Source organism: Juglans microcarpa x Juglans regia, chromosome 4D, assembly GCF_004785595.1.
Source record: "Juglans microcarpa x Juglans regia isolate MS1-56 chromosome 4D, Jm3101_v1.0, whole genome shotgun sequence".
NCBI lineage: Eukaryota > Viridiplantae > Streptophyta > Magnoliopsida > Fagales > Juglandaceae > Juglans > Juglans microcarpa x Juglans regia.
The window spans coordinates 1,493,792-1,509,569 of NC_054600.1; the positions used below are offsets into that span (position 1 = coordinate 1,493,792).

Below are 15,778 nucleotides of genomic sequence, written 5' to 3' on the forward strand. Positions count from 1 at the left end.
GACATCCACCCAAATCTGAAACATTTGACCTTATAATATACATATATATATATATATATATGTATGTATGTATGTATATCTGTTCATTGAAAGCTAGCTATTAGATAACACTTGCTTTATTTTTTTATTTTTAAAAAACCAATCACCTTAGCAACGTGGGGTTTTCCTCATCTTTGTATTCAATACGCAAATGCATTGCTAACCATGATCTCGATCCTTAGCTTGGTTGTGCTTAAAATATTTCAATATTGACGTTGGAGGTTGCCAAGGACAAATGGTCGGTGGCTTTATTCATTAATTTGTCTATATATCGTTGTCCTCAATTAATTATATATGGGAAGAAGTATACTACTCTTATATATTACCAACAACTTCAATTAATTTATCAGTGAACCAAATAGTTTAATCTTCAAGGATTCTCTTATTTCCATATGTTCAGGCAAATTGCAACCATTTAACAAAAATCACATTTGAATGTATACTTAAAAAGATTAGTCAATGTTATAATTGTAGCGGTTTGAAATTATTGCTAAAAAGATTAGTCAATGTTACAATCGTAGCCGATGTTTGAAATTATTATAAACGGATGATAACATTTTCTTTCGAAGAAATGCTGGATCTCATGATCTCCTTCATTCCCATCCTTCTCGAGTTCTAAACTTCTAAGGGAAGGTTATGCCATTCGCAATATAGTAGTCTTAAGAAAAAAACTAAGAAAACACTAGTCAATATTATAATTGAAATGTAACAACTTTTTACTCTCAAATCCAAACAATATATATATATATATATATATATATTTATAGGATCCTATTTACCATCTTTCTATACTCAATTAAGGGCATTTTAGTGAAAATCATAAAATAATTTTTGGAAGAGGTAATTATCATAGCATGGAGAAGAAAGAGGAAGGGTTTATTTCATTGCTCTTGGAATGGATATGAAACAAGCAAGCTCATAGAACCCCTTCAGAAACTTGGACAGACTATTATATATATAAAACTTAGAAGATAGAAGGAATTGAAGAAACTTTTCTACAAATCTAGAACCCCATTGTGCTGACCATCTCTTAGTTCACATAGCTTTACTTGATCAGTACACTACGTAGGAATGGAACCACCAGCAGCAATAAGCTGTTTCTCAATCTACAAGCAAACAAGAAGAAGAATAAGGCTGGCTTCGAGACAAAGAAATGATTAAGAGTTCCACATTCTCTACAAGATCATCTTCTGATCCTTACCTTGAACAGAGTTTCAAGCTTGCTTTTCACAAGGGAATACTCATGCTTTACTTGTTGCAGACATTTAAGACACCTATGCCAAGGCTTTACACTTATATCAGAATATAATCATTCAACAATGAAGCATTTTCTCTAACATATGTGGGTGATAAGAAACTAACCCTTCAATGTTCTGCTCCTCGCAGTAATTTCGGAAGGCAATGCAGACTTTTTGAACCCTCTGTGCACCAATGCTGCATGAAACCCAGTTTATAGTAAAAATCTAATCTAATGGAAGAATGGTGAGAGAGCTCATCATGTATAATCTCCCTTACGAATGTGGCCAGGTGATATTGTTGTCAATGCGTTTTCCTTCATGTGGGGCATGGATGTTGGAACTAACTACTTCCTTTGTGCCTCGTTGATAGCCAGTCGGTGACTTTTTTCCTTTTTTTTTTCCTCCAGATAGGGCATTAACTCTCGTTTTAATTTATGGAATTGTACTCTAGATCTGGATCAAACGATTATAACTTAATCGCCTAAGTCCATGCCTTATTTTATGCTTTTTTTTTTTTCCTTCTCCTTTCTAAATCTGCATCATCAATCTTCAAGAAATTAAACTATGGCGATGTACTATAAAGCTGTAAGAAGTGAAGCACAAATGCAGTGATAGGGTGTGCTTTTTCTCATCTGGGTAGAATTAAGCGGTTCTGGAAGTGGAAACAATTATTACTGAAACTACCAAGTGTTTCAATCTTGTATAAGGAGGAAACCTATATAATACTTTAGATGGTACTTCCATTAATGCAAAAGGAGACTGCTAGAAGGAAAGAATAAGGAAAACCAAGAATCACCTGGAGCTGCTGCCCTTAAACTGGTGAACATGGGCATCCACCTTTCTAAAATCAATTGTCTTCAGTTCTCTGCATAGGAGAGGAGAAGAAGAAGAAGAAGACAAAAGAACCCAATTACATTAGGAAAAAATCCCAGAAGGCTTTCCTTGAAGGAGAAAAAGATGAGCGAGAGTTGTAGTAGTGCTTACAGAGCTTTGGCCAGTTCATTGAGAAGCCTCTCAGAATCCTCAAAGAAGAGAGACACCACTTCAACCACAAAATCTGGGTTACTCTCATCTTGCAGTTGCTGCAGCTGGTTAAACTGCTCATCCAGAAACCCCTTTCCAAGTAGAACAACATAAAATCAGAACCCAACCAAACCCAACACAACGAGAGAGAGAGAGAGAGAGAGAGAGAGAGAGATTAGAGTTGTTAGAGTTGTTCTTCTGCTTCCATAGAATGTGCATAGTACATAGCATACTGACCTCTTGAAAGAGTGAGGCAGTGTAGTCGACCAACTGCTTCTGCAACTGAGCCACACCATCCATGGTAGCCTTCTTAAAAGATTTTGCCAATCACTTGCAGATCTTACAGATTCATTCGTTTTTGTTTCAATCTTTTTCTCCTTGAAAAGAGCACAACCCTGAGAGAGATCGATGCAAGTAAGAATGTCACTCTTTGAGGAAAAAAGCTCTCAGATTCCAACCCAATGGTGTGGTACTCTATATATGCATACACCAGAATAAAGTCGCACTCTTTTCACTTGAGTCGTGTTTTTGTTTTCGTCACTCTTTCAAGTATTCGTGGTTATATGGGCAAAAAAAAAATAAAATAAAAAAATAAAAATAAAAATAAAAATCCTTGTCTGGTCGTGCATCCATTTTTGTTTTTAAAAAAAATAAAGACTCGAATTTTTAATTTTATTTTAACACCCCATGTTAAATCCTATTTCCCATTTTCCATCAAATTGGTGATTCCAATTATGATCCTCACATAAAAATAAAAAAATAAAAAATAAAAGTCCCACCCCATGGGAAAATAAATTAGGTGTTAAAAAAAATTAAATTCATCATTCTTTATTAGTTGAGATTTTTAGAATAAATGGAGTTCATCATGTAAAAAAGAATCTTATAAAATAAATGATTAGATTAGCTATTTTTATTAGTTTAAACTTTTAGGATAATTAATGAAGTAATGACGTGTCCCCGGTTCGAATTTTTTCTTTTTCCAAATTTAATCACGATTTAATAATATTAACTTGTTTTTGTTATCCCTTTGATAGAAAATGAGATGGAAACATAATTAGCATATATAGGATATATATCCACAGCATGAGATTGCATGATCCAGAAATTTCAATGTAAAAAAGTGGCTAAAGTACATTAATGGAGGTATTTCTTTCAGCAATTATATATATACATATATATATATATAAATCTATGTTAATTTTATTTTCTTCAACCAATTTTCTTATCTTCTATGGTGCTAAGAGTTATCTGTGGGGACATGGCATTTTCAAGTATGGCTCTCAGAAAATACTAGTGGAGCCTCTCAAACTTACCACACAATCTTATCGCTCATGCATTTTAATTTTTTAATTAATGGTTAAGGAAGTGATTATTAGTGAAATTATATATATATTTTTTATTTTTTCTTAATGATTAAGAATGTTAAAAAGATACTTGAAAGAAAATCAAAAGAAAAAGATTAACAAATTTATAACTAGCAGTACGGTCAGAGGTAAACGTTGGACGGCCTGCTAGCACCATCCCTATCCCTCTCCACGTACTCTCTACTCTCTAGTGAATAATGCATGACCAACACATTATAAGGGATCAATACCAGAGAATACGTGGAGAGGGTACTCTTAATTAACATCATTTTTTATTTCTTAATAAAGTATATATCAAATATCAGCTTAGTTTTATTTTTGAAATAATAAATTCAAGAATTGGTGAATAATGCAATATCATGATTCATTTTTCTATTCATTTATGAATCATGAGTTATTTTTTTATATGATCTCTTTTTCTTTCCATTGATGAATGATCATGATTTATCTTTTATCTGATCTCATTACTTGGAAGAAAATATGAACCCTATTTCACACAAGGGGGCCCCAAACCCCTCCACCATCCCCCACATTTTCAAGCTACTAGAAGACTCAAAGTGGGGATGGTGTGGAAGAAGTGACTTGAAGCTTTGTTACATCTATATCTCTGAGATCTTTGGATAGATTTTGTCTCTTCTAAAAGATAATTATGAAATATGAGATGCCACGAGTAAGCAATAACCAGGAACAGAGGAAAAAAAGAAAGAAAAATTCAACTCCTCTTTCAACAAAGAGAGGACTCGATGCATGTTATTCAATGAGCCCATCCAGTTTCATTTTTTTCTCACCTGCTCTTCTTCTTCTTCTTCTTCTTTTATCCCTTATCCCTTCACTCTTTTCACGCCTATGCTTTCCATCTTATATATCAAGATTCTTTATCTAAAAATAGCTGCTGCTCTCTTTCTGATCTGCTCTTTGTTTTTCTTCTTGTCTGTGGTGCTGTCGTTGTTGGGTTGGGTGCAACACTTGATTGGATGATCGTTTTTTTTTTGCGTGCTTTTGTAACAATTAAAAACAAAAAGGGACAACGTCTTACTATGTGATATGCCTCCACAAGGGTGAATACAACATTACTACATCTTAGCTTAATTTACTCTTTCATGAAAGGCATCTCCTATCTCCTATCTTTAATTTTCTCCACATATAATTAGTATTTGATCTCTTAGAGCAGGGAATAATTGATGCAGTGATTTTTGTTCTCTCTTAAAAAAAATAAATAAATAAAAAATAAATAAAAAAATGCAGGGGGGTCTCACACGTGTCATGAGCTCACTTCATTTTGTAGGTGGGGGCATGTATATATTGTACTTATTGCATTTGTAAGCACCTAGCTGTGACACCCAGGCCATCAACATGCATCTTCTCTCTCTCTCTCTTCCTTTCACAGCCCACTTCTGAACTTTTTATCATTTTTTTGTTCAAGTACTTAGTGGGAACCAAAGACTTTTAATTAGCATACTCATGCTTGGGTCCCACGTCATCCTCTCTCCTACCTAAAAAAATAAAAACCAAAAGAGGGAAGCTAAGAAAAGAATAACTCAATTTCAAAGGTTTGGGCACCTAACTTGCATTTTATATTTAGGGGATAGAAGAGAGAAATTCTTGCATGTTGAAGTTCAAACACTAAATTATTAGGTCTCAGCTATATAAGAAAAAAACAGAAAAGATTAGCATTTTCTTTTCTGCCTATGAACTTTCTCAGTCAAGATTTGAGGTGATAACAGTGAACAGTTGATATAACATTACTAAGATAGATAGTTGAGAGAACATTATTAAACTTTAGACAGTATTATTATGATTTTACAATGGCTATGTTAAAATATTCAAATACATGATGTGATATGATTAGTTAAATGTTCCATCCACTTACAACTTGGGGTGAAAATGAAAAGTAGCAGCTGCAATGTGACATCTATTAGTTTACAAATTTGTCAGTTAAGAGGATGTGTCATCATATTGTCTCCAACCTCTCACAAGAATAGTTTTCAAGATATTGACAAGAGTCGGTTTGTCGCACTAAACTGTGTATCAACGACTTTTTTTATTGAAAAAAAAATAAAAATTTTGAGAGAAAAAAGTTATGTCTCACAAAAATTATTTTCGTTTTTAATTTATACCGTTTCATTAAACTGATATCTTACGTGTCATTATCGGTGTGCAAACTTGCTTATAAGAAGACTTTTTCTATTGACATATCGGTCTTTCAAAGAGAGTTAGGGCATGATTAGACAGAATGCGCAGGCTGTGTACCCTTGTCTAGGCCATTGATGCGGCCCCTGCCCACATTCGGTGGCTCTTAGCTCTTAGGGTGGGGGCCCAACCAGCCATTATGGATTGGAAAGTTTGATGGTCGAAACCAATACTTTAAAAGGAAGATATAAACATTATAAACCTCTATTTAAAAAAGGATTGTAAAAAAGATTATGAAAATGATTGTCTTTATTGTTATTTATCGTTCAAATGCTAATATTACTATATTAGTATAAGGATAACTTGGTATTTGTTTCACTACTTTTGTGCAAATGTTGGGGAGCCATTGTATTGGCCCCTTCAATGGAGACTGCAGGCTCAGCATTCCACGTTCGCAAGGGCTAAATGAAGGAACCAGACCTGATTTGATGGTACCACTACAAACTTGTAGGAGTTGAAAGAGTTTTCCTCTACAAATTGAGAGGAGAGTATCTAAGTAAATAGTAGGAGTTCAGGGACAACTTTCAGTATGATTCTCTCTCTCTCTCTCTCTATACACGAAAGGTACCTAAGCGGGGGGCCAGAACTTGGGGTCGATATGATGCCAGGGCAGGCCACAAGAATACAAAATTGTGGGATATTTTGGGAATCCAAAGCCATGAATGAACAGAGACCATCAAGAAACTTTTGCATGAATGTTCTTTGTCTGTACCCACAACAATTGTAAATCCCAATCTTTATGACATGACACTGTTAATTCGACAATTACCAAAAACTTATGTAAACACATTTGATGTGACAAACTAGCAAGCCAGCATGCTTGAGCCATTTTGTCACTGTGAGGGCTAATTCCCCAATCCTTAATTAGAGGCTACAATGGCCACACTAGAATAACCTTTCCAATTCCCATTGCCTTTTCTTAAATTGTTAACAGATTTTCAAATTTGATTCTAAAACTTCTTCTAGTGCCATAAAAAGTTTAAACTCAGACCATACTGATAAATATTGGTTTTATTCATGTGGTTGATTTCTAATTTAGTGAAGAACTTGATTGTTGTAATAATGATAGGGCCCAACAATAATAAAGCATTAATGCCTCTTACACATGAAACATCAGCAGAATGTATAGGCCGACTATACTAGCTGAAAGCTGCACATGGCTATGGAGAGCCTGTTGCCCTCAAAAATGATAATTTTATGGTCCCCTCCATATACTTCATTTAAAATATGAACAATCTACTTGATCATATCTCTAACCTTTCATATTATTTGTCCTTTCAGATCGAAGAGCTCATGCATAAGTCTCTTTCAAACAATATAAAACAGTAATCTATTCATTTATACCATCCTCCTAAACCAGCTGTTGTCTTGGACAGTGAAACAGGCTACACTACCAAGATCCAAGACTTTGTACTCATATAAGGTGCTCCCAAAATCCCAAAAGGGGAACGAAAGACCATATGTCTGCAACAACAGGCTATTATGTTGAAAGCTCCGCTAATAATGAACCAACTGTAACAGTCAGTAAAATTTGTCACATCTAGTGTTAGGTTTCAAAATAACGGAGTCAATGTTACAATTAAAATCACTGAAAATCATTACAAAGGGCAAAAACTTCTCCATTTCAAATAAGGTTGAATTCATCCCATTCACCCCATCTCTTCTAAAAACCCAGAGAGTAGGGTAAATCTCTGATTCGGTTTTATTATGCCTGAGATATGTCTACTTCGGTTCAAATTCACAACAGTTCCTTTTGTCGCTATCCCCAGTTGCCTATCCAAATAATTATTTAGCACGTGTTAAACGGGCAGACAACACGTGACTTGCCAAAGATGGATTTCGTGCTCAAAGAGCCAATGCCTTGACCACATGCCAATTCATAAAGTAATTCTAGGCTTCTAGCGTGTTGACCCATATGTCCTAGTTTCCTAAGTAGTAACTTTCACATGCGATAAAAGTGCCATGTCCATATGGAACTACCCTGAAAGGTGCAAAACTTCAGACTCGAGCAATATAAAGAATATGCCTTGCTTCAAATTGCCTTACCTTCTGGGGTAAGAGCATCATTTTCCCAACGAGGACGGTCAAGGATCCACAACGCTGGAAGTAAAGTTCCCAACATTCCTGCACCAAACAAGTGTAGAAATAGTTCTTCTAGACTTCATGTTAGTGTACACCTACTTTGAGAAGAATCTACAGTGATAGTATGATGAAAGGGAAATCTAGACAGACATGGAATGCATTTTTTCTCAGTAATACGCTTTTTTTCATTTCCTTCTTTATTTCTTTATTTCTATTTCCTCAAGAATGAATAGTGTTACACAACATAGAAAGAACTTGTCCACACAAATCATTTGTAATACGAAATTTCAATTTACATGATGTACAATGGATTAGAAGGGGAAGAGACTAGGCCCTTTGCCAATGCAACACTTTGATGGTCCAAGATCGCATCACTGGTATCAATTAGTCAGTAGCTATTCAATTGTCGAAAGGTAATAACCTGCATTTTGTTTATTAGAATCTCATCCTCCTTTAGGCTGAGCTTTGACCAATCAATTACAAAACATGCTGAAAGCAAGAGAAGGTGGCATCAGATACCACAAGGTACGCGTCAACCTGCAATAGAACAAAATTTATTGATAGGCTTCCAATAACTAACCAAAATTTCATGCTGAACTATGAAACAAAAAAAAAAAAAAAAAAAAAAAAAAAACAAAAAAATGATATAGCATACAGAACCTTGACACATTTTCTAAAGCAGCAATATTGGGTCACATGCATGTTAAAATGCACATAAAAAAACATGTCATCCAAATTAATAAAATACAAAACCATTATAAATATCTCCTAGAAAATAATTGCATGGTATAGATATAATAGGACCCATTTACAAATGCAACTTGATCCCAATATAGTAAGTCCAAATATAGCAGGTCATCTTTGTTTTCTTTTATGGACTATGAAAAAAAGAAAACCAAATTGTTTCAATGCCTTACCTTCCTCTGAGAAGGCAAATACACCACCAAGCATGTCATCATTGTCGCCATCTTCCTCAGATTTCTCCCTATCACAAGGACTGCTGCTGCTGTCCACATCAGTGGCAACTTCAGTTGTATCATGGCAATCAGTCAAAGGCGATGCTTTACAATAACCCTCTTGAAAAAATTGCTCAAAGTCTAGAGAGTTATGAACCAGTCCCTCATCAATAATATTCATACTCAAATCAGAGCGGTTGGAGCTTATATTTGAAAATTCACTGAACCCGCCACTGTTTGATGATTGAATTTCCTTTGCAATAGTTCTATTGGCAGAAATTGAATCACTCGTTAAAGTAGATAGACTATTAGAGAAATTACTATCCTGAACCAGAGAAAGACCAGTTGTAGGTTGTTTGGCAGAAATCGGTTTACTATCTTTGTTAATAGAGCTTTTATTCAGCAGAGGTGATGATAAAACAGATCTCCCTCCTATCTCCACATTAGTATTATTCCTAGATTGGGCAATGGATGTATATGATTCCCCAGATAATCCTGATACAAATGCAAGGAACCAAGCAAATTAATCAACAACTTGCCAAAGAATGAAGATATAATACATTCACAAGGCTGAGCTTACTACCATCTGAGTTTTCATCTGCACTAAGTGATACCAACTTTGAGTGGCAAATAATAGCATCTTCAAAAAACTTTTCTTTAGCTACATGAGAATCAGAAGATAAACTTGAGCTTCTTCCCCCAACAAAGCTCCTGCAAAAACAACCAAGCAAGTTGCTTCATATTTGAAATAAATATGAAAAGGATCATTTGGTATTCTTTTTTATAAATGACTAACACATACATGTGCCTCCAAACCGGTATGAAGGTTGCAGAAATTCAGCAAAGAAAAAGCCAAATTCATTGTTTTCCAGTGTAATAGGTCCTAAAGCAAGCTGGGACGCTGTGAAAAGGTTGGCTATCGCCTGGAAGGAACAAAAGTTGGAACCTTGACACTTTTGGACAATAGAAGTTGGAACCTTGACTATTCATATATTTATTTTTATAGGTACCATTCGACTTCCAGAATGGAGCATCTAAGAAATGAAACCTCCACAACAATCACAATGAAAATTTGCAATTGCATCAGTTCAAGAGATCTAAACCTACTCAACAGTTAATGGCACGACTAATTCCATGGAATATCCACAAACAACAAACGGGGATGCCTTGGTGAAAATATTGAGAATATATGAAACAAAGATGTACTGCAAGCAGTGAGTGCGCATAAGCTGGCTGGAAAGCAACTGCAGAAATAGACCAAGAAGGAACTTTGAAGACTGCTTGCTGAAGTTGAATGAGTTTGGCATTTCTTTGTAAAGTTTTGGGAGAGATATGGTTTAATTATTCCTTCTATCTTAGTTCCATTGTAGGTTTCACATAGAGATATGGTTTAATTATTCCTTCTATCTTAGTTCCATTGTAGGTTTCACATCCGATAGGTCTTACTATCATACAGCTGTTTTCTTGCTCTCCCATCATCAAGGAAAATCTCTCTCTCTCTCTCTCTCTCTCTCTCTATCTATCTATCCATCCATCCAGCTATCTCTCTCTCTCATGCCAAGGTTAAAATATGGAAACAAGCACCTCATCAGAGTAGACTACGGATGATTAACCCTAAAAAGACAGATCTGATATCAAGGTGTAACCCTCGTTTGCAAATGTCCATCATAATGAGACATCATTTCTAAATTTTCATTTTTTTTTTTTGCTTCTGTGACAAAAGTGCATCTCTAGTGTGATCTCAAAGTTGGGTTTTGGGGGATAGACAGAATATTCAGAGGTTTAAAGTGAATCTTTAAACCTGAAAACCCAGACAGAATATCCAGTTTGAGCCCCATGCATTATAGCCAGAAATACTTTGAACTATGAAATATTCCAATCTAAATCATGCAAACCAAACAAAGAACTGTTTTATTAGTTACTAATTAGATCTGAACGTGATTAAAAAAATCAATAGAATTATGCCCATCAACAACTTGAACAGAGATGCAAAGACAATTACCTGTCACTACAATCAGACTGAATCCTGAGGAAATGATCAAAAAGAGGCAATAAATCTCTCTGCCTAATTTCAATCTGATGAACAGAAACCTTCTCTATTTCAATCTCTCCTCCGGTATGATTCTCAGGAAAATTCTGCCCATTAGTTCCCAGATGACTCATCGCACAGAAGGATATCTAGAATGCAGAAGAAATGATCAAACATAGTTGCGATTGGTGACAAGAGAAGTGTCTCACAATTAAATGCATAAAAAGTACCTTAGATTTTTGCCAGATTGGTATCCTCCCTGAGCTAATCTGCACCTCTGCATTGGAAAGATACAAGTGAGATCGTTCATTGGGCTTTACGAACTCCTTATTTCCAACATGATTATCCTCACAGTCAGAACTATCCATGACCATGTCTGCAGTTTCTTGTCTGCCAAGAGCAATCCCAGAGATGCATTCCTCTCTTTCTAACCAATCACTTCTTCTGCAAACATCCCACCATTGAACAGGTTCAACTTTTAATTGCAACTCCTCATCTTGTACATGCAATGAAGAACTTGGCCCAGTTCTTGACACAGCATCACTTGGTTCTCCTCCCATTGATGGGAGTAGTTTATATTGAATTGTATAACCACATGGGGTGTAAACCAATAGGTTCTCCAAAGCATTGACTTTCAAGGGACTAGGTAGCAGATCATGAGGCAATGAACTATGAAAAACAGCAGCAGTAGCACCAGATGGAATGGAGACCTTTCCTGCTGCAGAAGATGCAGCATTACTAACTTGGTTGAGCCACCCAGACTGACTATTTTTTATTCTGCTAACCACAGAGAGGATTACGGGTGCTGGTGGCAGGGGAGAAAAAGATTGTCGGTTTATCATGAAGGATGGAGTGGACCACCACGGAGGAGATATAACAGGCAGAAGGGTAGGACCATCAACATCAGAGTTATGTATTTGGAGCACAGTCTCACCACCAAAAGGAGAGAGAGCAAATATATGGCAAGTGCCCCTAGACGAAACAATGGCAATCCACTGACTAAAATGACTAAAACAAATGTCTTGAATCACCTGTATGGTGAACAAAAGGGAAAAGAGAACAAACATGAACATTATAGAAAAAAAAAAATACAATTGTTAATAAGACAGAGGTAGGGACATACGGCTGATGTCATGCCACGGTGGAGCTTGTAAAGGTGCACGTAAGAAGAGCTCCAATCATGTGGTTGACTGAATGATCCATTTCGCGAGGGGGGCGGCATTATCCGGAAAATGTTTATATTGTTCCCATGTATTGAAGCAGTAACTAGAAGTGTCCCACTAGGATCAAAACACAGAGCAGAAATTGGACTAGTATGGGCTCTAAACTGTGATACAACAGCTCTGGAAACAAAATCTTTGACAACAACCTGCAACAACATTTTCTCTACATATGAAGACATTCTCAGGCTTCAACAGTTGCAGAAAAAGAAAAAACACCATTAAAAATTGAGCATGTCTCCATGATATTTACTACTCTCACAAAATAGAGCAAAATTAAGGGTTCGTTTGGATGGTGAGATGAGATGAGATGGTTTAGATGAGTTGAATAAAATATTATTAGAATATTATTTTTTTAATATTATTATTGTTTTTGAAAAAGTTGAATTGTTTATTATATTTTGTGAGAATTTGGAAAAGTTGTAATGATGAGATGAGATGAAATGAGATGATTTTTGTATCCAAACGAGCCCTAAGTGTCTCAAAAGAGACCTTTTTTTTTTTTTTTTCCAAATCTGTTGGTAGTCTGAGCTCAAAGGACATCCTGGAAAAAATGAAATACATAAGACAACAAAAAAGCAAAAAGAGCATTGACCTTTCGTAAGCTAACACGAAATACCTCATTTTTCATGGAAAACAAGTCAAGATAAAAGTAGTAAGTGTTTTTTCAACGTGTAGCAGCTATGAGAATGCAAGATCGAAAACTATAGTTCTCAGGTTATAGAAAAACTAACCATCCCAGCATTGTCAGTTTCTGTCGAATGTGATACAAGCCGGCCAACTTTCCAACTTGAGTTTGATGATACAGGAGAATTAGACCCATCAGGTATAAGCTCTTGACAATATTTTGAAAAAGTTTTGTACCCCATGTCACCCAGATTGATTAATCCAGCTGCTAACTGCTTGCTAGACTCCATGGCATAACGAGCCATGAGACTTCCACTGCCAGGTGATGTTGATGGGCTGACCCCTGGAGGAGTAAGGCTTTGTGGACTGAGGCGACCTGTGTTTGAGACCAATGGATTGTTGGAGGCATAAGCCAACCACCTGGGTCCCACAGCCATGGGTCCATAGCCAATATTAACCCCAACCATTCCTTGGCCTCCCAATTGAGGAACGGGATAGGTGAGGACACTGAATTTATTCTCTAGTGTGAGTGCGTCAAAGCAGTATATCTGGCAGAAAAAACAATAGTTAAAAGAAAAGAATTGAGAGCAACACTAATAGGATTGTGAACTTAGTCAAATAAAAATTACCTTATTTTGAATATTAACAACAAAGTCTTCCTCCAATAATTTTCTTGATTAGCAACCATGGATTCAGCAACAATCTAATCTAATTCTTCAAACTTGTCTAAGTTACTTAGTAAATTATTACGCACAGAAATCTATTGTATACTAGTAATCGTCCAATCTAATTTGTCAGATTTTTGTCAAGGATAAAGGTAAGAAATCTACTTCCAATTTTTTTTATGAATAAAGGAAATTAGAAATCTACTTCCAATTGCAAGCATATTATAAGTAACTTTAATGGATATTACAAGCATGTTATAAGAAACTTTAATGGATACGTTACTTGAGCTAATGCTTACTTGTGCTGCAAGGCCCACAGCCACTATTTGAGGACTGCATCTAACCATATACACAGTTGACCTGAATCTCAGAACATGGACATAATTATGAGATCTTAGTGAGTAAAACCGAACTGCAGTCGGAGACAGAACATTGCTTCCTGTTTGAGGTTCGGTAAAGTGATCCCTGACCAACCCGTCTCTTGCACTTTGCATAGGAGATGAGCTCTTTGATTCATCACATGCAACAACCAAGAGTAAAGGATGTGATGCTCTAAATCCTTCATGACCCGTAGACTTTGCAGGGAGGGGCTGCATCTGTAAAAATGTAACAGGATCATCCCGCTTTGAAACAAGTTCATTGAAGTTAGAGGCATCTTCAACATCAAGGACTTGAAAGCCATTCGAATAACCGAGTAAGAGAACACGTTTAAAGGCAGAGGGACCAAGCTCTAATCTGTCAAAGCCAGTCCATAATACCTGTTTGCGCAAAACCCCACAAAAGAGAAGAAGACACACTGTTATAAGCAATGCAATAGATGAAAAAGATCCTACATACAAAAATCAACCACGAAGGCATGAAACAACCCTGCGAGCAACAAATGGCCGTCTTCATTAACCTATGGAGAAACTGAACAAAACAAAAAAAAAAAAAGGCAGAATGAAATATTAGCTCTCTTAAATAACAAAGGCCATGTTCTGCCCCCACCATTATGGTTTTTAGCTCACATCTACCTAAAACTCTAAGAAACTAAAACCATGATCATCACAAAATCGACATACACTGAAAAAAATGACAGCCAGAAAAATTCCATGCTTCTCAATTATTTTACAACTAATTGTGCAATATAAAGGGCTAATCACGGAATTAGTTACCTTTCACCTGCCTTATTAATCAATCGGTACTTCATTTACGTCTTTCCTCAAGTAATCAAATAATTCCAAAACCATAATTTCACAATCTCCATATCTGTCACTAGGTCAATCAAAGAGAATTTTACAAAAAATTATTCAGTTTCAAATTATAACAAAAAACCTCCACTTCTTATTTGAGGGAAAATTCTACCTTTTAAAATAACAAAAAAATTAAAATAAAATTTAATTTCACTCAGGAAGTTAATATTGATGAAGCTGAAAATTACAGATAAAAAAATATCCACACTTCCGCTTCCTCACCTTTCTCGGCAGCCAAACTCAATAATTGAAGCAATTAAACCATAAATTTACTAAATTTTAAACTTCCTCTCTTTGTTTCCTCAAATTCACCGGTAACGAAGCAAACCTCATGAATTCCAGAATTCCCCCAACTTTCAAGCAAGTCCGAGAATTCAAAACAAAACAATCACAGAACTACAAAAGAGAAAAGTGATTAAAAAAAACCAGTAATTAATCATAAGCCGACCTGGTCTTTGTTTTCATGGTTATCTCCGGAGATTGAGGCGGCGACGGAGGCGCTGGCGGAGCGGACTCCGGAGGATGCGGTTTTGATACAAGAGGATAAAAATTTCAGAGAATTAGGGATAAAGCCATTGGAGTGGTGGTGGTAGTTGTTGGTGCTGCTGCCGTTGGATTTGTTATTGGCGTGGCTCTTCATGAGTCAAATATCATACCACCAGGGACTCACCGGGAAATCGCCAATGGGCCCCAACGACGGGAGTCGCCGAGTACACACGATCGGAAATAGCATAAGAGTTCAACCAAAAACGGTGGCGTTTTCTTGTTTAGTTGTGACGGTGACGGTGCCGGTGGTGGTTGGGTTTTGACCTCAACGGAGACGGTTGGTTTCTTTTATATTGCTAGCTCTCAGGCTGGCTCTCTCATTCTCTCTGCGTCGCTTTCTTTTTCTTTTTTATTTTTAAAATTTTATAAATACTCTTTTAATTTTGTTTATTTATTTTTCTTAAGCTCTGCGCCTGCGGTGGTTTTAATTGCACTGCAAGCAAAAATTATGGAAAATGTCAGAGGAATCCAGGATTTTGTAATTTTTATTAAAGAAAATGATTTTTACTTATCCCAAATCTCACGCATTTTTTTTAAATAAATAAATCTAAAATTAATTTTTAATTT

General features: G+C 36.0%; 2 protein-coding genes across 3 annotated transcripts; both read right to left on the minus strand.

Moving 5' to 3' along the window:
* Window positions 1-902: 902 nt before the first annotated feature.
* Window positions 903-2,829, minus strand: LOC121261512 (histidine-containing phosphotransfer protein 1-like). Of its 2 annotated transcripts, none has more exons than XM_041163936.1 (6): window positions 2,538-2,829; window positions 2,262-2,392; window positions 2,074-2,142; window positions 1,402-1,473; window positions 1,241-1,324; window positions 903-1,145 (listed from the first exon to the last, which is right to left on the minus strand). In XM_041163936.1, exons 1-5 carry the CDS (start codon window positions 2,598-2,600, stop codon window positions 1,288-1,290), a joined length of 372 nt encoding a protein of 123 aa, XP_041019870.1. In that variant the 5' UTR covers window positions 2,601-2,829; the 3' UTR covers window positions 903-1,145; window positions 1,241-1,287. The 2 variants fall into 2 exon arrangements, with proteins under 2 accessions (XP_041019870.1, XP_041019869.1); XM_041163935.1 differs by having other exon boundaries at window positions 1,241-1,313; window positions 2,538-2,828.
* A 5,275-nt stretch (window positions 2,830-8,104) lies between these two features.
* On the minus strand, window positions 8,105-15,544 carry LOC121261513 (autophagy-related protein 18h). Its single transcript, XM_041163937.1, has 9 exons — window positions 15,114-15,544; window positions 13,733-14,191; window positions 12,876-13,316; window positions 12,045-12,290; window positions 11,152-11,952; window positions 10,895-11,070; window positions 9,476-9,603; window positions 8,854-9,387; window positions 8,105-8,473 (listed from the first exon to the last, which is right to left on the minus strand). Exons 1-9 carry the CDS (start codon window positions 15,303-15,305, stop codon window positions 8,469-8,471), a joined length of 2,982 nt encoding a protein of 993 aa, XP_041019871.1. The 5' UTR covers window positions 15,306-15,544; the 3' UTR covers window positions 8,105-8,468.
* Window positions 15,545-15,778: the final 234 nt, after the last annotated feature.

What these genes read in the sequence shown, in the direction of transcription:
- LOC121261513 (XM_041163937.1), bottom strand. Translation starts at nt 15,305, where the DNA reads ATGAAGAGCCACGCCAATAACAAATCCAACGGCAGCAGCACCAACAAC. An exon ending in CTGTGGGCCTTGCAGCACAA is followed by an intron (nt 13,317 to 13,732) that starts GTAAGCATTAGC and finishes TTTTTCTGCCAG; the next exon opens with ATATACTGCTTTGACGCACT. An exon ending in ACCGTGGCATGACATCAGCC is followed by an intron (nt 11,953 to 12,044) that starts GTATGTCCCTAC and finishes TTCACCATACAG; the next exon opens with GTGATTCAAGACATTTGTTT.
- LOC121261512 (XM_041163935.1), bottom strand. Translation starts at nt 2,600, where the DNA reads ATGGATGGTGTGGCTCAGTTGCAGAAGCAGTTGGTCGACTACACTGCC. An exon ending in CTGCCTCACTCTTTCAAGAG is followed by an intron (nt 2,393 to 2,537) that starts GTCAGTATGCTA and finishes CTACTTGGAAAG; the next exon opens with GGGTTTCTGGATGAGCAGTT. An exon ending in AATGAACTGGCCAAAGCTCT is followed by an intron (nt 2,143 to 2,261) that starts GTAAGCACTACT and finishes TCTCCTATGCAG; the next exon opens with AGAACTGAAGACAATTGATT.